General features: G+C 36.7%; 1 protein-coding gene across 20 annotated transcripts in view; it reads right to left on the bottom strand.

The window, feature by feature from the left end:
- Window positions 1-26,991, bottom strand: part of VPS13B (vacuolar protein sorting 13 homolog B) — a 613,015-nt gene that overhangs the window by 405,712 nt on the left and 180,312 nt on the right. For 2 of the 20 annotated variants that reach the window (XR_004972426.1, XM_036337874.1), the window contains exon 20: window positions 9,435-9,544. The exons of 17 other annotated variants lie outside the window; for them this stretch is intronic. Coding sequence is in view for 1 of the 3 variants with exons in the window: in XM_036337874.1 (XP_036193767.1) it covers window positions 9,468-9,544 (77 nt within the window). In the remaining 2 variants the exon portion in view is untranslated. Of the gene's footprint in view, window positions 1-9,434; window positions 9,545-25,655; window positions 25,785-26,991 lie in introns of those variants that run through there. One more of the 20 variants, XR_004972427.1, reaches the window with a different exon arrangement.

The following is a 26,991-nucleotide window of genomic DNA, read 5'->3' as shown; positions in this document are numbered from 1 at the left end:
AGAAAACATAGAAATATATGTCTCAAAATAAGAGGGAAAGCTACATAATAAAGTGATTTCTGAGTGGAATTCTACAGAAGGAGATTTTTTAACTAGACAAGAAGCAAGACGTACTGCAGACAAGAAACAGACATAGCTGTGCAAAAGCATGTATAAGACAGAATATGTAGGGAATATTTAGGAATATACACGTAGTTTAAAAGGCTTGAGCTTAAGATGTGTAGAGCATATAACTAGGTCATAAGTGCTCATTCTGAGAAGTGAATATTTTTATTCTACAACTGTCAAGGTGGATGGAGAAAATGAAATCTCAATGTGCATTCCAGAAAGAACAAAATGAGTGGAGCATGAACTGAGGAGTTGGGGCGCTATTTGGTGCCAATCCCTTTACAATCAATCAGGCATTCAGGACATAAACCACAAAGGCACAACCTTTGAGAATGAGAAATAACATTTTATAACTAAACTAGAGGCCCAGTGCACAAAATCTGTGCACAGGTAGGGTCCCTAGGCTGGCTTGGTCAGCAATCAGGGCCGATCTGTGGGGTAATCGGCAGGGGGCTCAGGGGCCCCCCCACCGCTGGTACCCGCCTTGGGTGGCCTGGGGGCAGCGCCTGCATTGAACGTCTGCATGTGCGTGCATGTATGGAATCTTTCACTGATCCACTTGAGAATACATTTGATACATCCTTTACCTCTAAATATGTCAGTGTGTATTTACTAAGAACAAATATATGTTTTTATATGAATATTGTGTTTTTGAACAAATGTGAATAATTTTTTAATCTTTCCTAACATTGAAAACTAAAAAAAGAAGGTGTGTCTCACAAAGTCTTTTAATATTCCTGGAAAGAAGAGATATTTCCATTACAAATAAAAAGAAAACGCAACATCACTAAAATGAAGTAAGTATTGCTCGGTCCATTTCTTTTAAAACATGTGATTTTCATTACTGAGAATTTTTCAGTCCTTGCCAGTAATCACATAAGAGCTTCAAATTAATTTAGAAAGTTCTTCACTCCCAGATGAATAATAATCAATGTTTACAACCCTTGACAAAGTAAACCGATTGATTATACATCAACCCTCCCAACAACCAGAGTCAGCCAGGTCCAGACAATAAAGTGCCAAAGCACAAATGCTCACCATCCAGGGTGGTGACGGTACACGGGAAGATAACATGAATTCTTCACAGGGATCTCAGCAGAGTTCATCTGAATTTGGAATATCTAACCCTCATTTTCTCCATTTTAAAGATGAAAGGGTAAAGGGGGCCAAATAGATGATTTGACTTTGAGTGGTGGGCACACAATGCAATATAAAGATCATGTATCATACAAATGTATAACTGAAACCGATATGATCCTATTAAGCAATGTCACCCCAATAAATTTGATTAAAAAAAATAAAATAAAAAGATGAAAGGGTTTTGCATCAGGACAAGATAGAGTAATAGGACCAGATTTACCCTTCCCATGTGAAGTAATCCAAATATTGAAGGAATATATGAAACCGACATATACCAGACACTGGAAATCAGGCAACAAAGGACTGCGGATCCCAACATTTGAAAGACAAATGAGGTGTGCCTACAATTGTTCTAGCTTCCTGCCTTGAGAGAACTTCCGGGATATAGTGCAAAGAGAGGAACCAAGCAAAACCCAGCACTCCCAAGTAGAGGAGACCGAGCTTAGAGAACAGGGAAACCAGAATGGCTAAAATTCTCAGGAAAGAGTACCAAAGAGAAGAGAGCTGCAAAGAGACAGAACACCACAGATCTTTAAAGAGTCTTGTCAAGTAATCAACAGAGGGAAGAGGAATGAATATACAAATGGCCAATAGGCACATGAAAAGCTGCTCAACATCATTAATCACTAGGGACGTATGAATCAAAACCAGAAAGAAGTTCTAATTCATACCCATTAGGGTGGCTATTTTCAGGAAGGGAAAAAAATAAAGAAAAAATAACAAATATTGGCAAGCATTAAGGAAAATAGGAACCCTAGTACACTGCTATTAGAAATACAAAATAGTTCACCTGCTGTGGCAACAGTTTGGACCTTACTAAAAGCCTAGATTTAAAGTCTGTTATAATTTATGTTTCCTGAAAGCAAATTATTTCCATTGTGTTTGGTAAAGAGAGCAATGATATCTGCCAATATACAACCAAAAGTTTGTGTTATGGTGTGTTGACTCAGATGCAGTTTCCTGGGCACATTTGAAACTATCAGTTTTCTCACAATTAAAGAGAGTTGGCAACATATGATGATCTTAAGGGAAAGGCTGATAATTCCATAGAAGAACTTTGCTTTCATTCAAGTAGCCAGTCACTGACTCAGGGACTTCATGAATCACTACACCTTCCATATGTTAAGCTACCTGAAGACCAGAGTGCAGAAGAAGATGCTAAGACATACACCTTATGTTTTTAAAAAATAATGAAAAATTCTACACATAGGTTCATTTATTTCATGTTGGTAAAACCAATGTTGAAAGCAAATTTATCTAAGACCTACATCTCAAAAAAATCATGAGCCCTAGGATTTAAGGCTTTCCTGACAGGGATGCTGATTACAACTGCCAGAGATTTAGCTATGCTAGCATTTTTACTAAAACTTGTTATAGTTTTTCTTTATATTCTGGTTATAAAGTTCCATTTGTCTTGAGTAACTGCTTCTCTTGTCCTTTAATTTTATGTGTCAAATTCAAGACTTTTCAGGAATGCATGCATGGCATTATGAGAGAAATGCTTGTACAGCAGAATGCCTTTACAATCAAACAATCTCAATCTCAATCTCTCTCTCTCTCTCTCTCTCTCTCTCTCTCTTTCTCTCTCCCCTCCCCCCATCTTTCTTCCACCATGTTTGTTTGATTACATACACAAGAGCCACTAATAAAGTTTCAATAATATTCTCATTTCAATACTCATGATTAACTGAATTATTTATAATCTTAAATATATATGTATATATATCCATATATATACGCACACACACATATATATGGATACACACATACACACACACACACACACACATACATACAGTGCTGGGCAAAGGTAGTTAGGCCTATAATGCTATGAATTTTCCTCTTAGGAGTGCTTTCACTGTGTCCCATAGATTTTGGGTTGTTGTGTTCTCATTTTAATTTGTTTCAAGGTAACTTTTGATTTTTTTTTTTTTTTATCTCACTGTTAACCCATCCATTGTTTAGTAACATGATATTTAGCCTCCATGTCTTTGTGTGTTCTTCAGTTTTTTTCTTGAGATTGATTTCTGGCTTTACACCACTATGGTAAGAGAATACACTTCTGTCACTGATCCACATTTATAGGAAGAAATCCATTAAAAAAATATAATTTGAAAACAATATGTTTTATTCTCAAATTATGCCCTTCCTATTTTAAAATGTTAATAAGTCCTGTGTTTCATGAAATGAAGGTGATACAGTTTTTAAAATGTCCTTATTTGATAAAAGAAAGTTAGTATTCAATAAAAAGGAAACAATACAATGTTACATTAAGAAGTCAGCATTGGCTTAGTTACAATATCAAGTTTACAACACAGTGTTCTGAAAGAAAAACAGTAGTTTTCCTTTGTAATGAAGTACTAATAATACATGCCTTGGCTGTACATTGTTTCATAATCTAGATGCCATACTTTTCAATTAGAATGAGCATACTGCCTATGTTAGGTGGTTAACCTATGTATTGAATTAGACATATCCTATTTGCGTCTACACTTACATTTTTCTTTAATTTTATTACAGATATTCATGGTTGAGCAACAGTCAATTTTTAATGTAAATTTTCAAAGTAAATTTACATTTTTAAATTACATGAGGACTCAGTATATATAGTATACATTCCTTTATTGTCTAAAAACAAAATGTATTATGATACTCACATTATTGTGCTTCCTATAGTTTATATTTTGTCCATCTACAACACTGAATTTTTAAAGAAATTACATGAACCTATAATCCTGAATATAACATATATTTTGGTTTTAAGCCAAATATAAAAATACTAAAAATATTCTAATGAAGAATAACATTAAGGAACCAATTATTCAAAATATAAAATAAACCCTAAGAAGAAAATTAATATTCTGACTTTTATGAAAATGTTGCTTTTAAGCATTAATGTTATTTTATATTATAACATTTTTACATGTTTTTATTGATTTGAGAGAGGAGAGAGAGAGAGAGAGAGAGAGAGACAGAGAGAAACATCGATGTGAGAGAGAAACAGTGATCGATTGCCTCACACACACTCCCGACCAGGGATAAAACCTGCAACCTGGCTATGTGCCCTGATTGGGAATCAAACCCATGACCCTTGAGTGCACAGGATGATGTTCCAACCACCTGCACCACATTGGCCAGGGCAAGAACATGTATTTTTAAATCCGTTTATATACTATATGTTACAATAGAAATGAAAACAAAATTGAACAAATATACTTAAATATGTGTTTCTAAAGTAATTTTAAGATAGGAAAATACTTATTTTACAATAATCTTATATAATTCAGAGAAAAACAAAGTAATACAGTCTCAAATATTATTCCTATAATTTTATTTATTTATAATTCTACAATATTTCACCTGTATATTTTATTATATGTTTACCAAACCAAGTCCAGTCTCCTTCCTTCTCCATTTATCGCCCCCTCTATCCTCCTCTATCCCCCCGCCCACTTTCCCTCTGGTAAAGCTATCATGGTATATATGCCTAAGAATTTGAAGTACTTAAACCTATTACCACAATAGGCAAGATATGAAATTTCAGATCTTGTGGAAATATTAAGGGTTTAATAGAAAGACACATATATGCTTTGAAATGATAATGGCCAAATTGAGGTCTTTTTTAGTTTTCCATGCCTGATTATCAAGATCTGTAATAATGACAGGGCACAAAAAGTAAATGGCAGGAAATAGCAGGCACCACAAGGTGGTGCTAATAACCTCTCATAACTGGCTGGATAGACCACTGCTGCCTGCTAGTCTTCAGATGTGACCTAAGGTGAGACACTCCAACTCACAGGGTGAATACCCAACTATAACATTATCTGGTCTAAGAGAAAAAGAAAAATATTAACAATTTTGGAAGTGTTTTATTGTTCGTTGTAGGAAAAAAATGAATGTACAATCCTCTAGAATTAACATTTAGCTTGCATCTACATTTTTGTCCTCTAGTTACAATAATTTACATGAAAAGGGCTAAGTAACTCAATGAGCAACTGCCTTTACATTACTGTCAGATGACATTACTAATTTATACTCAATGAAAAACTACCATCATGCACAAATCAAGACTTCGTTATCAACAGTGTTCTTATGTGGGACACCAATACAAGTGATAATAAAACAGTCCAGTGTTACGAAACCCATATGCATATGTCAAAATGTTTTCCAGACTAACACTTTGACTCGTTTCTGTGTATGACCTCATCTTATGAATGTAATGGACTCTTGGGAAAACATGTTACATTTTCCCACAATTCAGGTTCTAAAGGCACTAAACCAAGTGCTAAAGTCACCCTTCCTTGAATTGCTTTTAGTTCCTGTCAGACACATGGATGGATGGATGGATGGATGGATGGATGGATGGATGGATGGATGAAAGGAGGGAGGGAGGAAGGGAAGGAAACAAGGGAGGGAAGGAAAGAAGGGAGGGAGAAAGGGAAGTCCTGTTGCATTTCTGGCTCCCAAATTACAATAGCAATTCAGAATAAAAAAAAAGTGAAAGTTGCTAGAGAGAGCTGATATATATGCCCATTGCATACAGTATGTTATACAAACACACACACACGTTTATATAGGAAATAACATTTAATCCCTCCCACCCCCCACCAAAGAAAATCTCCATTTTACCAATGCCGAAATTGTGTTTTAGAGGTAAAAAAAAAAAAAAGTTTCCCAAGGTCACACAATCAGCAAAAACAATCTGACTTTAAAGCCTCTTTTCACTATTTTATAAAATAATCATGTTAATATTCATGAGTATAACTAGTATATACTGAGTGGCAACTATGTGCCAAACAATGTGTTGAGCATTTTACATCTATTTTCTTGGTTAATCTACAAAAAAATTCTAAAAATGGTATTATTTTCTTCACTACAGATGACAAAACTGAGGCACAGAGCAGCTGAATGGCTTTCCCAAGAGTCCTACAACTATTAAGTGGTAAAGCTGGGATTCAAATCTAAGCAATGTGGCTATAATACGTCTGTCACTTAACCACTTCACAATATTGCCACTCATTAAATACACAACTATTTCCTTTGGGATTAAAATAAATGGCTGTTTAATGAGGAGTAAAAAAAATGCAAAAACATTTTATTAAGCACATAAAATGAATAAAAATGCTGCAGCAGACACTATGGAAAGAGACTTCAAAGAGCCTGAAATATAGATAGGAATACATAGTTATTTATTAACTTGAAAATGTGACCACAGTTATAAAAATACAAAATCAGACAGTAGAAAAGTAAAATGATTAATTATCAATGACTAATTAGCAAAATAAGATATTAGAAAAAGTAAAATATGGTTAATTACAAACAACAGCTGTTATGAGATTTAAAAAATAAGCAATCACTTCAAATATAGCAGGTTGGAAAAATCACTAGAGAAAAGGTAGATTTTAATAGAATATTTAATGAGAAACAGGTTTGAACAGGTGAGAAGGAAGAAGGAGATCATTCTGAGCAGTTTAATAACTATATTAGTGAACATTTACAAGCAGAAACATGCACATTATGTTTAGGAATTGATGAATATCTATAATAATAACAGCATGATATGATAATTAGACCAGAAGTTCTTCAGGATGACCTTCTGGACGAAGCTGAGACTTCAAGGGAAGCCCAGGTCCCAGGTGCTGGAGGGAAGCCAGGGGAAGGAAGGCCTACTCTCACACGACTTTCATGCATCAGGCCTCTAGTGATTATACATAATGTTTATACAAAGAAAACAGTATGTAGGAAAGCTTGAATGTGTTTTATTTTTCCATAATCCTCAAACCCTAGTGATGAATAAATGTATCCATGTTTCTACCTAGTTTATGGTATTTTCTATAATAAATATTTCAGAAAGCAAAACAACAACAACACACATCTGGATTTTAAATTCATGAAGCACCAACCAAAAGGAAATTGACTGACTGTGACAGAACGAAAAGAAAGAGATTCAGCAATGAAAGAACTAATGAAGAAAAAGTTGAAGAAATTAAGTCAAGCAATTGCAACCCATAAAACATTCAGCGGCAATACGAGAGATTCTCTATGTATTCCATTTTGTTACATCTTTGCATAGTACATGTAGTAAATTATAATGTACACTAAAACTCATCATTTAAAATTATTTCATCATTAAAAAACAGGTAAATGTATTTAATTTCTTTGAGGATAAAGGAAAAACATAAAAAATAATCTGTGCAGTGCTGCATGAATATACTATAATAGTATAGTAAATATACTATTTCATGTAACTTCAGAACAATACTATAAGAAGTTACTTCACAGACAGTGTCACAGAAGTATAGTGACTATGCTTAATTTATATTATACCTGAAAGTGCTGAAATTCAAACCCAGGTTGCCAGACTTCAATCTGAAAATTCCTTTTCATTGTTATTATTATTAGGTCTTTATTTTCATCACAATAAAACTTAGAGTGCAAACAAGTAAGGTTTCTGAAAATTATGCACAATATTTCTCGGACCAGATACAATATTACACCTGGCTCTAGAGCAGTGATTCATACATCCCTTCACCTAACAAATATTTATTAGACACCAACTATACACCAAGCACTATTATAGGCACTAAAGATAAAGTAAGTAATAGAGAAATAAACAAAAAAGGAAGCACATTAAGTAAACATCAGTATAATTCAAAGAATTATAATATTGTAATAGGAAAGAAAATGACTGGCTGATTCATTAATATTGGGTGGTCTGGAAGAGCTATCTATAAGACTGATATGTAAGCTGACCCAGAGCCAGCCAAGTGCAAAGAAGAAAGAGCCATTTAAAGGCACAGCTAAAACAGCCCTACACAGAAACATAAAGACAGTGTAGTCAAAACAATGGGAAAGAGGCAGTGTCATAGATTAATAGATTAGAAGAATAAGTAGGAAAATTTTCAGTTAGGAAAAACAGCTGGAATTGTCTATTCTCGATGTGAAAGGAGAGTGTAGGGAATAACATAAGCTTATTTATAGTAAAAGAGGGAAAACTCTCTAAATATAGGAGAGCAAGCTTGGAACCAGAGGCCCCAATGATAGCTAAAGTGACCTAGCAATTCTTCATGACCACCCCCCCCCCCCCACCAAATACCTGAGTGAAATTATGTGCTCCAACAAGTCACAGAAAAGGAGAGGAGGTTCTTATAAAAGTCCTTGCCCTGTTTCAGAGGGTCTCTATTCCAGAAGGAGTGTAGCTAGCAATCTTCCACTGTTAGCTTTCCCACTCCCCTCCTCCCATGACTAGTTTGCCCCTCTTACTTCTGTTCTTTTTTTCCTTGTCCTCTGCCTAGGCTAAAAGTCCACTAGGCAGGCTACTCAATCAGAGTTGGATTTCTGTCTCAAAAGACTATTTACATTGCCTGCATCAAATATCCTTGCTACTTTAAAAAGTTTTGGTTCTGGATAAAGGAAACTAAAAAGACACCTCTATAAATGAACAGATTCCTGAATAGTATGATTTGTCCTGTGTAAGAAACGCTAAAGATAACCTGGACTATAATAGGGAGTTTCCATTTTTAAAATCCTGTTTTGACAAATGTAGGCAAGTTTTTATGCAGTTTGAGTGTAAATATATAAAGCAATTCAAATTCCTAGTATGTGAACACACTAAAACCATCTATGGAAAATTAAAACCACTCTCTGGAATCTGATGAAATATCCAATTTTAGTTTAAGTTTTTTCTTTGTAGCCAGGGATATTTCTTCTCTATTGTTTAGAAAACACAGATTTTGAAATGGAAAAAAAGGCCTGGAGTATCAAGTGCATAATAATAAATTCCCCCCAACATGGTTAGTTTTTAAATATTAAGAGTGAAAAATAACACTCATTTCTCAAGTTTACCAAATGTTTCCCCAATGCCAACTTGAGTCTGAGAAAGCAATGTGTGATGCTGTTCTGATTCCTCTAAACAAGAATTCTTCGTAGTGAAGACGTAATATTAGAAAATAAAATTGTGAGTTGAATAACTTAAATGAAATCTCATTTTTTCTCAGAAACAAGGGTAATATTGCAGGTTAATTTTCTTAGTCATAAATCTGAAATTTTTGGAAATCAATATAATCATTTTAATCAATTATAAGTAATACATCCATATAGAACAAAATATTTTCAAAAGGGGAAAGCAATAACAAAATTATATAAAATATTATAAAATAATACAATGGACTCTTCAAAGTTCTTACCTTGCTTTTCATAATTGTTTTAAGTGCTATAAATCATGAAGGAGCCTTACTCAAGGATATGAAATCGAGGACATATTTGGAAATATGTTCAATAAAGTTGAAAACAGGACCTTGGGGAAAACATAGGTCAAGTAAATGCAATGACAAGGAACAGATCCAAGAATGCCTCTAGTACTGTCTTTTCTGAGTAAATGCTAACATTAGCAAACAGCTGCTGTGCATTCTGTTTTGTGAAATGATTTTTCTATATTAAGGTATAGAAAGTGAGCACTTCAACTTAAACCTGTGGAATCCCTGCCTTTACAGGCAATGAACTAATCTGTTTGTCCTCAAATTAATCATCCTCAACCCCTCAATGCATCCTGCTTTGCAATGTCAAAGGACTAAGAACTGAGATTATTTCCAACTTCATATAATTCAATATTTTACTATATAAGCTTCTGCCATGCAATTTCCCTTACAGTAGTCGCTAGAACTGCTTTTCTCTTCTACCAGCTTTCTTCTCAGAACTGATACTGTGTGACTTTCAAGAACAGAAGATTTTTGTTTGTCTATTTTTTTGCTTTTAAGTAAACTCATTAGAACATAGAATTTGGAAGAAAAATAATTTAATTAAATCATGTTCTTACTGAATAAAATTTTTAGAATTTGCCTTTTTGAATTTCTTTTAAAAAATCTATTCCTCAATCACATAAAAATTATTCTTTTTTACATGTTAGCCAAAGCTCAAGTTTCTCGGTGATATTCAATTGTTTTTCTTTCACCTGTTAAAATTTAGCCTGTTTCTTGCCACTCCCCATTTCTTGGAATAAACTCTGTGGAGCTATCCTTGGACCTCAGGAGCCCCTGTGCTGAGTAGGAAGGCTGTGGAAGCAAACTGAGGCTGGAGATAAGGTGCTGGAACTCTTCAGGAAAGACACTGAGTTCATTTTGTTTCTGTGAAGTATGGAGGGGAGGGGAGGTGTTCTGTCAAGGGCCATTTGGATATTTATTTTTTAATATATATTTTATTGATTTTTTTACAAAGAGGAAGGGAGAGGGATAGAGAGTTAGAAACATCAATGAGAGAGAAACATCCATCAGCTGGCTCCTGCACACTCCCTATTGGGGATGTGCCCACAACCAAGGTACATGCACTTGACCGGAATCGAACCTAGGACCCTTGAGTCCGCAGGCTGACGCTCGATCCACTGAGCCAAGCCAGTTAGGGCACATTTGGATATTTATAATATCACTAGAGGCCCGGTGCACAAAAATTTGTGCACTCGGGAGGAAGGGGGGGCCCCTCAGCCTGGCCTGTGCCCTCTCGAAGTCTGGGACCCCTCGGGAGATAACAAACTGCTGGCTTAGGCCTGCTCCCGGGTGGCAGAGGGCAGGCCCAATCCCTAGGTGCAGCCCCTGGTTGGGCTCAGAGCAGGGCGGATTGGGGAGCTGGGGCGCCGCCCCCTGTCATGCACAGAGCAGGGCGGATCGGGAGGTTGCGATGCCACCCTCAGTCACGCTCAGGGTAGGGCTGATTGGGGGGTTGGGGCACCGCCCCCTGTCACACTCAAGGCAGGGTCGATGGGGAGGTTGCGGTTCTACCCCCCCGTCATGCACAGAGCAGGGCCAATCCGGGTGTTGGGGCGCTGACCCATGTGACGCACAGAGCAGGGCCCATCAGGGGGTTGAGGAGCTCCCCCCTGTCACTCAGAGAGTAGGGCCGATAGGGGAGTTGGGGCATCGCCCCCTGTCACACACACAGCAGGGCGGATCAGGGGGTTGAAGCGCCGCCCTCTATCACCCACAGAGCAGGGCCGATCAGGGGGTTGGAACGCCACCACTCTCACACTCAGGGCAAGGCCGATGGGGAGGTTATGGCTCTACCCCATCACAAACAGAGCAGGGCCCGTGGGAGGGGTGGGGGTTGTGGCGCCACCCTCTATCACCCACAGAGCAGGGCCGATCAGGGGGTTGGGGCGCCGCTACTCTCACATTCAGGGCAGGACCTATGGGGAGGTTATGGCTCTAGATTGTCACACACAGAGCAGGGCCCATGGGGGATGAGGGGGGTGGTGGGGGCGCCGCACCCTGTCACACACAGAGCAGGGCCGATCAGGGGGTTGGGGCACCGCACCCTGTCACACACAGAGCCGCAGGGCGATCAGAGGTTGGGGAGCTCCCTCGTATCAGGCACAGAGCAGGGCTGATCAGGAGGTTGGGGCGCCTTCCCCTGTCACAAACAGAGCAGGGCGGATAGGGAAGTTGTGGCCCCACCCCCTGTCACACACAGAGCCGCAGGGCGATCAGGGGGTTTGGACGCTGCCCCCTGTCATGCTGATCCCGGTGCTGGGAGGCATATTACCCTTTTACTATATAGGATAGAGGCCTGGTGCATGGGTGGGGCTGGCTGGTTTGCCCTGAAGGGTGTCCTGGATCAGGGTGGGGGGTCCCCACTGGGGTGCCTGGCCAGCCTGGGTGAGGGGATGAGGGCTGTTTGCAGCTGGTCACACACCCTTCAGGGTGGGGGTCCCCACTGGGGTGCCTGGCCAGGCTGGGTGAGGGGCTGAGGGATGTTTTCAGGCTGGCGGGTGACAGAAGCTCCCAACCGCTCCTTTTTTTCTTTTTTCTTTTTAATTCTGGGCCAGCTTTAGCACTGAGGCTCCAGCTCTTAGGCCTCCACTGCTGAAAGTAGGTAATCGAAACAATGTATAACTCCAGCTCTGACTCCAGCTCTGAGATCCCAGCTCGCTGAAAGCTGTTTTCTGGGGGTTTTTTTTTTAGCTTCTATATTTGTTAAAATGTTTCAAACTGCAGGCTCAGAGGCCTGCAAGGCAGGCGGGGAACGTTGGTTTCCTCCGTCACTGAAGCAAGCAAGCCTCATGTTAGTTTCAAGCTGCCTGGCTGCCGGCCGCCATCTTGGCTGACAGTTAATTTGCATATCTCCCTGATTAGCCAATGGGAAGGGTAGCGGTCGTACACCAATTACCATGTTTCTCTTTTATTAGATTAGATAGGGATAAATTAATTGCTATGCAAATTTAGAGAAATAGGACGGTGGAAAATGCTAAGTCTCCCTGGAGTGGCCGCATTTTTAAAGAGGTCATGTTTGATCTCGGCCTAAAACGTTGTCAGTGTTTTCAGACTAAAATGAGATTCCAGAAAGAAAAGTGAAAACACTCAAAAGATGTAAAGGCTTTAAAACACACACACACACACACACACACACACACACACACACACACACACACACACACACGGTTCAGGAATAAGAAAAGGAATAAATATAAACTGGTCAAGAAGGTGAAAGTAGCCGAAACCGGTTTGGCTCAGTGGATAGAGCGTCGGCCTGCGGACTAAAGGGTCCCAGGTTCGATTCCGGTCAAGGGCATGTACCTGGGTTGCGGGCACGTCCCCAGTGGGAGATGTGCAGGAGGTGGCTGATCGATGTTTCTCTCCCATCGATGTTTCTGACTCTCTGTCTCTCTCCCTTCCTCTCTGTAAAAAAATCAATAAAATATATTAAAAAATATATTAAAAAAAAAAAAAAAAAGAAGGTGACAGTAGCCCTGCCCTTCAGTTTCTTGGAGCATTCTCCCATGCACCAAAAGTTTACAGGTTTGATACCTGGCCAGGGCACATGCTTGGGTTTAGGGTTTGATCCCTGGTTTGGGGCAACTGATCCATGTTTCTCTCTCACATTGATATGTCTCTCTCTCTCTCTCTGTCTCTCTCTCTCTCTCTCAAAATCAATAAAAACATATCCTTGGATGAGGATTTTAAAAAAAAAAAGTGAAAGTAAATCAGTGAGTCGAGTCCACTCTTAAGGTAATTAAATTTAAACTTAAATCTTGCAGGCAATAGGCATCCATAGAGGGTTCTGAAGCAAAGGAGTAACCTGATCAGGATGCTGAAAAAGGGATAAATGAGTGAAAGGGGTTGATTAACTCAAGACAGAGAAACCTAACCAAAGGCTACAAATACTGTAGGATAAACATTAGAATAAACAAGAGCATGAATATATTTAGGAATCCTTAGTTGGCAAATGGCCTTATTTTACAATAGTACTTTCTAATAAAGAATCTAGTTTTCTAATAGAATAAATCTTAAGAAATAGTGAATGTCTCCCTGGGAAAAGTTGAGAAGGGAACTTTTGCTTTTTATTTTACTTTTACCATTATCATAGTTCTTCTTCTCCCCCCCCCAAAAAAATACTGAAATATTTCATAATTTGAAAAAATACTTTAAAATTGAATATATTTGAACATGAACAGAACTACTAAACAACAAAACTTAATTTCAAGATAAGTAATTCTTAAAAAGCATTCAAAATATAATCTGCTGATTCACCCACATTTTACCCCTACATATAATTTCACTTTGAAAACACTCTCCAAGTGATTTCATCTTTTTTGCTAACCTACCTCTCTAGATAACCATTTTAAAATTTTTATTAGCTTTGCAACTAGAAACCTAAATATTATCCTTAATCTCCTCTCTTTATGACTATTTGCAAAAGTCATCTCCCATCTGGTTGGCTGCCTCTTTGTTTTGTTGTCAGTTTCTTTTGCTGTGCAGCAGCTTTTTAGTCTGATATAGTCCCATTCATATATTTTTGCCTTTACTTCCCATGCCTTTGGGGTCAAGTTCAAAAAATGTTCTCTATGACAAAGGTCCATGAGTTTGGTACCTATATTTTCTTCTATATAACTTATTTTTTGGGTCTTATATTTAGGTCTTTGATCCATTTTGAATTAATTTTTGTACCTGGGACAAACTGAAATTCAGTTTCATTCATTTGCATGTGGCTTTCCAGTTTTCCCAGCATCATTTATTGAAGAGACTATCTTTACTCCATTGTGTGTTTCTGGCTCCTTTGTCGAAAATTATCTGTCCATATACATGTGGTTTTATAACTGTGCTCTCTATTTTGTTCCATTGTTCTGTGTGTCTGCTTCTCTGCCAATACCATGCTGTTTTGATTACTGTAGCTCTGCAATATAATTTGAAGGTAGCATGATAACCTCCAAATCCCAAACAAACAGTTCTAAATAGGTATTTATAATGGCTTTATATAAAATACAGGATAAAACATACATGCTAAAGAAGTGGTTCTCTTGCCGAAACCGGTTTGGCTCAGTGGATAGAGCGTCGGCCTGCGGACTGGAGGGTCCCGGGTTCGATTCCGGTCGAGGGCATGTACCTGGGTTGCGGGCACATCCCCAGTGGGGAGTGTGCAGGAGGCAGCTGATCGGTGTTTCTCTCTCATCGGTGTTTCTAACTCTCTATCTCTCTCCCTTCCTCTCTGTAAAAAATCAATAAAATATATTTTAAAAAAAAAAAGTTTAAAAAAAAAAAAAAAGACGTGGTTCTCATTTTCTTGACACTGCCTGGAAATATGTTTGGTTGTTAAAACTTGGAAGATACTGGTGATATCCACAGAGTATAGATTAGGGATGCTGCAAAACACCCTAAAATGTACAAGACAGTCTCCAACAACAAAAAAGAATTATCTGGTCCAAAATATCAGTAAAACAACTTCAAATTTTTTTGCTGTAAAGAAACACTGAAGGTTAGTAAATTATTTGACATTAGAATTTTTGTGTTACAGTTGGTTATTAAAATCAAAATGATAAGAAAGACACTGTTTACTAAAATCCCAGAGGGAAATCAAAGCACCAAACCGAAAAACAAAGATCACTGGCTTAGTGGTTATACTGAATAAAATCCACAGCAGTTGATGGCTCAGAAAGAAATAAGTTGCTTCAAAACTAAAAGTGGCAGTGACATTGTAAAAAGATCTATTTTGTTTATAATCTGGAACAAACAGGGTTTTTCCCCTGAGGCTAGTTGGATTTCCTTGAACCACTAACACTCTTCTCTGGATGTCAAGATAAAAAGGTGGACATAAAATTTTCATCAGCATTGTCAAACAAGATATATAGACCACACAGTCCATCCAGATTACCTTAAAACAATCTCTTTTCAAAATTATTCATTTTACTAAAGTACATGCTTGGAAATAGCATTGGTTCTAATTCACAGTAGCTGCTTAAGTAATATTTATTGAAATGAATGATGTTTTGAATAGTATGTCCAAAACTAAAATACAGGGTTTTAGACCTCTCCAAATATGACAAAAATTAAAATTTCACTCAATATATTTCACATAAAAATGGTAAGGTAATATTTCGCAAGCAGAAAAATCCTATTAACCACAAACAGCAAAACTGACTGGAACCTTAGAAATCATCCTAAGCCGAACTTCTCAAAGTTGAACTTGTACTTCTAGACATATATGGTAAGCCAAAGAGTATTCCACGTGACAAAATAAGATAGTTGATGAGCAACCTACCCTGTTAGGTAAATAACTAATTAAGTAAAATGGCAGTGGTATTAAATCCTTTGCAGTGAACTTACCACCTTACAAAATGCCATTCTACTGGGAGGTTTATTTTTTACTTTCTTCTCTCCCTCCCTCAAAGGCCCTGCACTACCTAAAAATGACCACTAGGGTTTACTTGGCAGAATGCTGTACCAAGCAATCCTCACTGCTGCAGCCCTCCTTTGTTTGGGTTTATATCCGTTTAAAAGCATGAGCACTGCTATTAAATCTCCTGAGATTGAACACTTTTATCCATAACTGACTAGTTATAGTTTGGCCTCAGGTACATTAATTAGCCTCTATGTGCCACTGTTTTCTCACCTATTGAAGGGGAGATGGGGGGGGGGGGGGGGGAGTAGGCATACCACATAGGATAGTTTCTACATTTAAATAATCTAATATATATGAAAAACATGAAATGGTGTCTGGTACATAGTAACACCTGCTTCGGGTCTTATTTTGTTGGTCAATTCATTTTGTTCATTAGACTCCACAGATAAGTGAGATCATGTGATATTTATCTTTCTCAGTCTGGCTTATTTCATTCTCTTCTCCAGACAGCTCCGGTAGCACTGCCTACAGATGATATTTTTGGTAAGACATGGAAGGCGGAAGCACAGTAGCAGCCATATTCTGTTCACACTCAGAATGTCAGTGTGGCATGAGGTTACTGCCATTCACGCATGTTAGTGCTTATCTGCTGGCCCACCTAGTTGGCATAGGTACCAGCCCCATAGCAACTCCAGTTTTTGCCAAATCTTCTCATCCAACTCCTCCGAGTCCCTGGCTGGGGGCATTATTCATTGTTAGCTATGTGGTGAAGGATGCTGTATTTTCTCACAAGATATCTATACCATCAACGTGGGAAACAGTGAGACATCAGGTTCCACTAGTCCTCATAGGTTCCCATTTGTCCTAGTTTCCCCTTACGTCATGTCTATCATCCCTTCTTGGCATTCTGCTTTGCTGATTACATGTAGTAGCACCAAATACCTTCCACAGACAGTTTAAATAGTTCCCACAATGACGTATGAAGAAATCTTTGTAATAAATCATATATATACACGTACACATACATACATACACACACACACACCTCCTAGTGATCTGCTTCTCTGATTAAAACTTGACTGATACAGAATTTCTGCAAGGTTGCACTTTTATGTATTGTTTAATACTCAATTACAGTATAAATTAAGAAAAAGAGGATGGATAAAACTGGTAATTAACATTAACCATAGATAATAAAGTAACTAATATCTCATGAGATATAGGTAGAACTCACAAAATGTGTAAGCAAACAGCTTATGAAACATAGGTAGAATTTGTAAGACACATTAAATAAAGACAGTAAATCAGTCACTTGTCAGGGTGTGGGGAGAGAAACGAACATGTAAACACTGCTTGGTGCAGGGTGCAGGGGCGTGGTCTGTCCCTCTTGCATCCTATGCTAAGTATGCCGACTGCCTATCACTGTCCTCTTGCTTCTCACTTGTTCAGATTAATCTTGATTGTGCTCTGTTGCAGATTTTTGCCTGTATTTGATTGCTTTATAGAGTTAGCGATTCACTGAATATCTTGGAAGCAAATCCATGTCAGGCAATATTTTAAGATGAAATTGCTGTTTGAGAATTTTGTTAACCTGTCATTTAATATATATACTAGAAGCCCATTGCGCAATAGGCCTTCCTTCCCCTGGCTGCCGGCACCGGTTTTCCTCCGGCACCCAGGACCCAGGCCTTTGGTCCAGCCGCAGCAGAGAAGCCAAGCCTCTTCAGTCTTCAGTCCTCACTCCAGCCAAAGTCTTCAGTCTTTGCTCCGTGCCTGCATATGCAAATTAACTGCCATCTTTGTTGGGTTAATTTGCATAGTTGCTCTAATTGGCTGGTGGGAGTAGCGGAGTTACACCAATTTGCATGTTTCTCTTTTATTAGTATAGATATACTGTAAGACCCTACTTCAAACAGTCTAACCATCACACTTTTTAAAAAGTCTGTCATGCCCTAACTGGTTTGGCTCAGTGGATAGAGTGTCGGCCTGTGGACTGAAACATCCCAGATTCGATTCCAGTCAAGGGCATGTACCTTGGTTGCAGGCACATCCTCAGTAGGAGGTGTGCAGGAGGCAGCTGGTCGATGTTTCTCTCTCATCGATGTTTCTAACTCTCTATCCCTCTCCCTACCTCTCTGTAAAAAAATCAATAAAATATATTTTAAAAAAAAAAGTCTGTCATGACTCTTTCACATTAAGGGGAGGAAATCTGAAATAAACACAGTCCTGACATTTTTCTTCTGGCTTATTTCTCCAGGGGCCTACTACTTTTACAGAAGATATAAATTTATCAGCCAATCATTAAAACATATCTATATCATCTTCCTCTTAATTCATATGTGAAGTACAACATATATCAAAATCAAAGTAAAAAGATTCAGTACTGGTATTATGCCATGGCAGGGGACACAATAAAAAAAAAAGTCCAAACCAACTAAGAACTTTTAATATGGAATATGACAATTTCTTAAAAGAAATTTGAGGAAGTGAAGAAAAGGTTCTATATAACCAGCAATCCCTATAGAGAGCATCCGACTGGTTCCTCTCCAGCAGCCGCTCTCCTCTTCTTCCTTCTGAAGAGAATCCCACCTTTATTCAGGAACCCAGAAGCTAGTGCAACGCCCACTCTAGGTCCAAGCTTATCAGGGCAATCATATCCCCCTTTACTCATTCAAGAAACAGAACTAAAGCCAAGAAATACATGAGGTAATAAATTTAATGGTGGCAAAAAAATCCAAACAAATTAGATATTATTTTCATTGAGATAGTGAAGACCTTTGAAAGAACGCATGGTTTAATATTTGAAAAGTAGATACAGAGGAATAATATTGAAAGTATTGTAAGAATTGATAGGAATTTTTACAAAGACCCAAATAAGAAACTGGCTGATACTTGAAAATTGATAGACCTGTTTTCTACCAAAAGTGATCTTTTCTCTACAAGGAGCTAATATCTTGATTAGGTCCTTGCTAATCATGTAAAATAATGCCATTAAGAGAACTCAATCATAACTTTCCCCTGAGATACCAGATTTATTTTGATTGAGATTTTACCTGAGCTATATATACACATAGATTAGAATTACTCTGTTAAGGTTGATCTTAGTAATATATTTTGCAAAACCTTTCATCCTTTGAAAGGTAGGTTGAAGTGTCAATACCTTTTAGCCTAGAAGGAAATATTTTGAAGAACGAAGGAAGCATAAAAATAAACTGGTTTGTCTAGCTACATTAGATAGTGTGGAAGCAGTTGCAAAGGCTGAAACATTTCAATTTCATTTGATAGACAACTAATTTAATTTGATAGTAATCACTGTGGGGTTTCAGCCATAAAAATCACTGGCAATTTATACAAAAGGAATGAATGAAGAAAGCAAAATTAGCAAAAGAACATTCAAACTATCCAAACCATTCTATGATTAATGTTGACAATCTAAAGTATAAGAAGTGAAGATAAAAAGTAAAGGGATAAATTTTAAAGAATCTGTTTTAAAAATGTAAGTCCTGTTCACCACTTACGTAAGTAGAAAAGGAGAGCATAGATTAAAATATGTCATTAGCCTTTTGAAAATAACAATACTAGATTACATGTTCAGGACCTAAATAAAACTGAGAGTAGTTAATAGAAGTGTTTCAGGTTTAATCTAACATTTTTTTGTTGTTGTTAATCATCACCGAGAATATTTTTTCCATTGGTTTTTAGAGAGAGTAGAAGAGGGGGTTGGGGGAGAGGCAGAGAGAGAGTGACACATCAATTGGTTGCCTCCCACAAATACTCTGACCTAGAGCCTGCAACCAAGGTTCCTGCCCTTGACTGGAGTCAAACCCACGGGCTGATGCTCTAACCATTGAATGAAACCAGCTAGGGCTTAAAAGATATCTTAATAGCTTATCTAACAGAAGGGGAAAGCCTTTAATTAAATGTAAAAATCTAACAATTATTTTTAAAACCTTTTATAATCTCTGCAACTAGAGATAATCCTACAAATCTGATTATATTATGGCAACAAGTCTCAAATTTCCCCTCAAACTATAAACAATCATTCTTCTTCTTAGGAATAAAAGATTCAAGGTAATCCATACCCTTGTGCTCCACCACTTGTCATACATAATCACAAAAAACGTTTTAAACTAATGCCCTTTTAAATTAAATAGTAGCTGAACACGTGGTTTAAAACTTTCTTAGGAGCAGAACTCTTTTTTTTTATTTCAAACAAAATCTTACAGGGTAGTCCAACCATCATCCCGAAAAAAACAGAAGAGGAGCTTTTATGGAATCTAGAAATGAGGGTTCAGAGCCCCATCCCAATGGCAACTCTAGGAAACCTTTGGGTCTGTAGAGCACAGCTTAAAAATAAAGCTATTTGAAGAAGAGCATCATCTATCACTTTGGACCAGTGGGATAAAATCTGCACAACTAACACTAATTAAATTAGTTATCTTATTGACAGACTGAGATATACAAATGAAATAGGCAGTACTTGAAAGCTGAATGGAAGAAACAGGCTAAGATTTGGTTAGAGGAAATAGGTATTAAATAATTATTTACTTCAAGAGCTTGAGAAAGTGAAAATTATCATGAGGGATTGTACTTGCTTCACTTTAATTACTTTCCCATGTTCATCCCCCTATTTGGCTGCTAAGCCTGAATTTCAGATCAAGAATTTGATCAACTGCTGAGTTAAAAAGATCTCCTACTGCTTTTATCTGTTACTAAAGCTACTGTCTACCAAGACCTCCCCCAAGAATCATGGAGTATGAACTATAGGATTGCTCATGTCTGGCCGCTTGTATCCCAGCCTGCATTCATTACTTCACCCCATTAACATTCCACACTGGGAGTCCTTTGCCAGTTTTATGAGGCGAAACCACAAAATGTCAGGTTAACAAAATCCTCACACAGCAATTTCACCTTAAAATACTGCCTGTCAAGAACTTGCTTCCAAGATATTCAATAAATCACCAACTCTATAAAGCAGGTTGCAAGTCAAATAAAGGCAAAATTTTACATCCCAACACAATCAAGATTAATCAGAACACAGGCTGAGTATTTAGAACAACAACCTATGGGGAGAACAGTATGATTTCATGTGTATCTGGAAGCCTAGCTCAGTTTTTATTGCGTTTATAATTATATAAAGTTATATTTAACTATTACAACCATTTCAATCATTCAAATAGCTGATTTCAGATAGTATGATATATATTAGAGAGCTCTGTAGATATAAACATATTGGTTCAAATCCTGGCTCTGCCATGTATTAATTATGTGTCTGTGATGGTCAATAATCTCTCTAAACCTGTTTTCTCAATGTAAAAATGAAGCAAATAATTGTTCACTGCACTATTCTGATTTTAAAAAGATGTAAGACAAAAGCAGCAAGCATAGCGCCTGAAATAGTAATAATAATAAATGTTCAATAATAATAATAGCAAATGTTCAATAATTGTTCCTTCCCGCTTCCTTTTGGAGATTTTTTTAAAATACCAATTTTATTTTTATTTTTTTAATTTATTAAATACCAATTTTAGTAAGAGATGCTGGTCAAGCTGTCCACAATCTATAAAGAGATCATAAGGAATCTAAGCTCAGCATATACAGTCAAGGAGTTAAGAAAGTCAGGTAGAGTATGAAAGAGAGAAAGGGAAAGTTTGTGTTACATACATAAGTGAAGATGCACCTACTAAACATATCTACCTGCACTCCTTTTTCCTTTCCTCAATAGGAACAATGGAATATGAATGAGCCAAGCCTTTAAGATGATGATCATTGTCATTGCTAGTATTTGGCTCTCGTGACAATTATTAAGCCATGTTAAATAACTATCTACGAAGCAAGTATTTTAAGTCAAAAAGCCCATGCTCAAATATATCTTAACATTCTTCTGTTGACCATGTTACAGACCTTCTAAGAAGCTTCCCACTGGACTGTAACTACTCTCAAGCAGATAAAATAAACAGAAATCCCCAGCAAAACATGAAACCTACATTCTACTCTGGACTGGAATTAGTTGGCTAAGACTCCCCTCATTAAATATTTTATTGGGCAACTATTAAGTACCGGACATTTTAGCCTTGTCAGAACTGCCATGAGGACCAGGAGAGGATGATCGCTTTTTCAGGCCTAAAACTAGGTAAGAAAGGTGAGGGCTCCAAACCAAATAATGTGTATCATCAGGAATTGACATGAGAGTAGGTCAAATTCTCACTATCCAACACTAATTTTCCAAAGGGAAGTAATTCATACTCTGATTCTCTTCTATAGTTTTCAGATAGAAAAATGTATTTGTATAGGTCACACTAATGGCCTTTGTGACCTCGTATAGGACCCTTGCTGAGGATACCACACATCACAGTGAACTATCATGGAAGTAAGACAAAAATGTCTAAGAGGCCCTAGCCGATTTGGCTCAGTGGACAGACCTTTGGCCTGTGGACTGAAGGGTCCCGGGTTCAATTCTGGTCAAGGGCACATGCCTGAGTTGTGGGCTCGTTCTCCAGTAGGGGGGCTGCAGGAGGCAGCCGATCAATGATTCTCTTATCATAGATGTTTCTATCTCTGTCTCCCTCTCCCTCTCTGAAATCAATAAAAATATTTGTTTAAATGTCTAAGAGCTGCTACATGTTTTCCACATGTCCTCATTTCCTGCCTAAGAATTATTATTCCTTTTCTTTGAATCAATTCCAATTTCTCCAAATTCTTTGTGAAGGAAGATAACAAAAAGAATAGGAAAAGGAATCAACACAGGACTCTTCTAATAGCTAAGTCTTTGCATATTTATGCTTCTCACCTCCAGTAAAAAATAGAAAAATCTTTGACACAGACATGTGGATTGCACTCATATTCAAGGACCAAATCAACAATTAGATGAGCATTCATGCTCTCACTCTAATCAGCAAAACAAATTTAAAATAAAGTCAATTAATATTAAAAATTCAAATAATGTAATCATTGTTCACATTAGACTATTACCAATCCTCAAATTAAAAATTTACTCTTATTTTCCTCTTCTGTTCTCTTAAGTTTTAGAGAGTTTCATATGCAAAATAATATCACACAACCAGAGCAACATAAAGCGTAGCAGCATAGTCTTCTTGGGTTCTCAGAACCTCACAAAACAGAATCCCTAAACAGAAATAAGCTTCTATCTTTAACTAAATGAAAATATTAATGATCTAGTAGAAACCTTAATTTAATAATTCAATCTTATATACCATATCACATAGCTTACATAATTAGATTTAAATAAACAGTCCTTAACCTTTACTAAAGAAAACAAAATGGTTCTGGCTGGGTAGTTCAGTTGCTTAGAGTGTCATTCTAATACGCCAAGGTTGCAGCTTTGATCCTCAGTCAGGGCACTTAAAAGAATCGACCAATGAATGCATAAGTAAGTGAAAGAACAAATCCTCTCTCTCTGTCTCCCTCTCTCAGAAATCAAGAATTTTCTAAATGTTATTTGCAAATAAAGTCAAATTATAAATGCTATTCAAATGGAAACTGTATTTCACTGTCTCAGCAAAAGTTTACCTGATATGAATCAAAAGTTCACCTGGAATAACAGAGAATGGATGTTAATTTTTTATAACTTTTTACGGGGGTAAAGGGGAGACATAGTCACTATCTGATATAGTAATCTATCATAATTATTTAAGCTGATTCATAACATTGTACATACAAGAATCTTCAGTTTTTAAAAGAAGCTAAAACCCTCTGATCCAGTGTGCAATATCAGATAGGTTTTTTCAGTAATTTTATAGAATGCTCCAGAATTAGACTTTGTTAGTTAACAGAGCCTGTAACTAACAATAGTTACTTTTCATGTAGAAATAACTGACGTTTATTTAAAGAAGATAATTGGTTAAATCAGATGAATGCTAAACATGTGTTTAGTTTAGAAAATTTCAGCACCCGGGGGCTCAAAATCAAACTTAAACTCTGAGTAACCAAAGATCAAGGACAGGCAGATTTGCAAAAGCAGCAATACCTGACCCAAAGGTGACCTGGGAGGAGGGGAGGAACAGAAAATTTTAGCTTTTTCACACTGTAAATATGAAAGCAAATTGACTGCTTTAAAAACTTGTGTTTTTAATTATCATCAAAAATTCATATGAGCTAAAATTTAAATGAACATTTATTTGATGAAAACCTCACAAGTTGTAAGCTTCACCATTCTATAAAAGGTACAGCAGCATTTACCGGTTAAATGTTTCCTCTTAAATAAGTTGGATGGCAATTTAAAACAAAAACTAAAGGTCCCTTCCAACATTTTAATTAATCTTATTACAACACAAACTGATGAACAAAAATAGAACCAGAGACATAGAAGCATCAAACAAACTGTCCAACCTATGAGGGAAAACCGGAGGCAAGGAGGTGAGAGATCAACCAAAGGACTTGTATGCATGCGTATGAGCATAACCAATGGACACAGACAGTAGGGGGGTGAAGGATGGAAGTGGCTGGGGAGAGATCAATGGAGGGGAAAGGAGACTCATGTAATACTTGAAACAATAAAGAATTTAAATTCAAAAAAAAAGAAGAAGAAATGAGCTATTAAGCCATGAAAAGACATAGAGGAAACTTAAAGCTACATTATTAAGTGAAAGAAGTCAAATTGAAAGGTTACATACTGTATGCTTCCAATCATATTCTGGAAAAGGCAAAACTATAGTGGCAGTAAAAAGATTAGTGGCTGCCAAAGAGTAGAAAGGGAGGGTATTAATAGGAAAGCACGACGATTTTTAGGGCAGTGAAACTACTCCATATTACACTACATTGGTGTCTCTACGTCATTCTACTTTTGTCAGAACCCATGTAATGCACAATACCAAGTGAAACAAAATAGGAACTATGGCCTCTCAGTGGTAATGTTGTGTTAATGTAGGTTTATCAATTGTAACAAGTGTACAATGTGATGACAGGTGCTGTTAATGGGGAAGAAGATTGTGCATGTGTGGGGACATAGTATATGACAGCTTTTTATATATTGTGCTCAATTTTGCTGTGAACCTAGAACTGCTCTAAAAATTAAAGTCAATGTAAAAAGAAAATAAATAAAAATGCCAGAAGTAACTATGCCATCTTAGTCTATTAGTAAATGGTTTAAACTAATATGAAAGTTAAACAAGTCAAATAACAGGACAAAGATAGCAAGTCAAATGACAGCACTGGTACGCATTATAAGCAATCACATCCTCACATGCTTTTAGTATTGAGTGATACAATGGAGTTAAATAATAATAAGAGTAAATAAGTACTTATTAATTGCTACTACTACTGGAAAATAGATAAGAGACACAAAGCACATGTCAGGTACTTAAAATACATTATAATATTTTACCCGTTTAACAACTCTATAAGATATTATTTTCCCAGTTTTCTAGAAAGGACACCACGGTTACTAAAGGTTAACTACCTTGCCCAACATCACAAAGTCAACAGGAGTTAAGTAGAAGATCTTAGGAGCAAATCTAAGATTGACTCTTGCCTGTAGCTTGTGCTTTTTGTTCTACAACCAGTGGAATCTATATGAGGATTGTACCACCCTCTAGGGGCATTTCTGGAAATTAGTGTTTCTGGTTGTCACAATAATTAGGAGACATTACTGACATTAGGCTTCAACAAAGAACATTAAAGCTGTTCAATGCTCAAAGAAGTCCTACCTACCAAAGAATGGTCCTGCATTCTATACTATTTCCAAATATCCTGCCAGACATTCATGTGAGAGGAAATCTTCTTATAAATTATTTGAATCTAGTCTCTAACTCCATTTTACACCTAAACATACAGTGGTTTTTACCCACCTTTAATTAACCCCAGAAGTTCCAGAACTACCAGGAATATTGGAGAAAATTATGAATCACTGAGAATTTGACAAGGTTTAGAATTCCACAGAATGACATCACTCATGGCTTTCCATTTGAATATGTACACTGCAAATTTATCAAACATTTAGGGAGGCAAGATTTGTAATTGTCCCAATATAAAACAAGTGGCAGGCTAAATGTCTTACCTGAGAGTTCATTATGTCTTCTAGTGTAGTTATACTCTAATCACTGAAATATATATTTCTACAATAAATTACTTCCCTATTATTTCTCCCTTAATATGATCATTGCATTATACTGATTATAAGTTATCAGCTTTAAAAAGATTAACTATGAATTTAATATCAAGACAGTAAAGGACCATTAGATTTGATAGGATTGAGAATCACCATACTATTATCATTTTGCCCCTAATTGTGAAGCTAACAAGGCTATATATCCTTAGCCTTAAAGTAATATAATAAAATAAGGACACATTTGTAATATCTTAATCAATAAAGGGAAAAAATAAAATAAAGATGCAGGAGAAAAGCAAAATAATAATAATAATAATAATAATAATAATAATAATAATAAAAAAAAATAAAAACTGTCCCAATTATAAGATTCAATTCTACTCATAAAAACTTTCATATAAATTACTCTCAATTTCAGAACCTTTCCTTATATTGAATGAAAGCTCCTTGTTCTATAATTTAAATTGGTTTATTTTTTTCTCTGTCTTAAAATGAGATCTACTGTGCAGGACAGGCGAAACTTAGAAATATCATACAGAGGCTCTATTTTTATCACTATCTCTCTTTATTGAATGCATTTATCAATATCTCTTTTATTTAGCCATTCTCCTCAGTAAGTGTACGATGAATGTCTGTTCAGAGAATAATTGATTCCACAGCATTCTTATTAAATATCAATATGCTCATGAACTGAATAATCCAATATATAAGCTATTTTTTAAATGCTTTACCCTCATAATAATTTTTTGACTGATTATACAGACCCAATATCATTCCCACCCAATATAAAAAGAATGTTTAATTTGCATAGGCAGTAAATTAGAGCTGGCATACAATGGCATTAGCTTAGTTTGAAAACTAAGTCAAAGTTTAAAATGTTAATTAAATTTTCCAAGGATTCCCTACTTTTCCTAACACAAAATAGAATAGTTGTTTGGAAACATATTTATTTATAAGAAATAGATTTCCTCTAGTATGTATAGATTTTACAGTACCTTGGTATGAAAACCTAGGTTCATGACAAAGGTTTTTTTTAAAAAATGAGTTGTATAATTCTTGTCCCTTTGCAAATCATT

The sequence above is a fragment of the Myotis myotis genome, unplaced genomic scaffold (assembly GCF_014108235.1).
Source record: "Myotis myotis isolate mMyoMyo1 unplaced genomic scaffold, mMyoMyo1.p scaffold_m19_p_16, whole genome shotgun sequence".
Classification (NCBI taxonomy): domain Eukaryota; kingdom Metazoa; phylum Chordata; class Mammalia; order Chiroptera; family Vespertilionidae; genus Myotis; species Myotis myotis.
The sequence above is the reverse complement of the archived record's forward strand: the minus strand, read 5'-3'. Positions and strand labels throughout refer to the sequence as shown.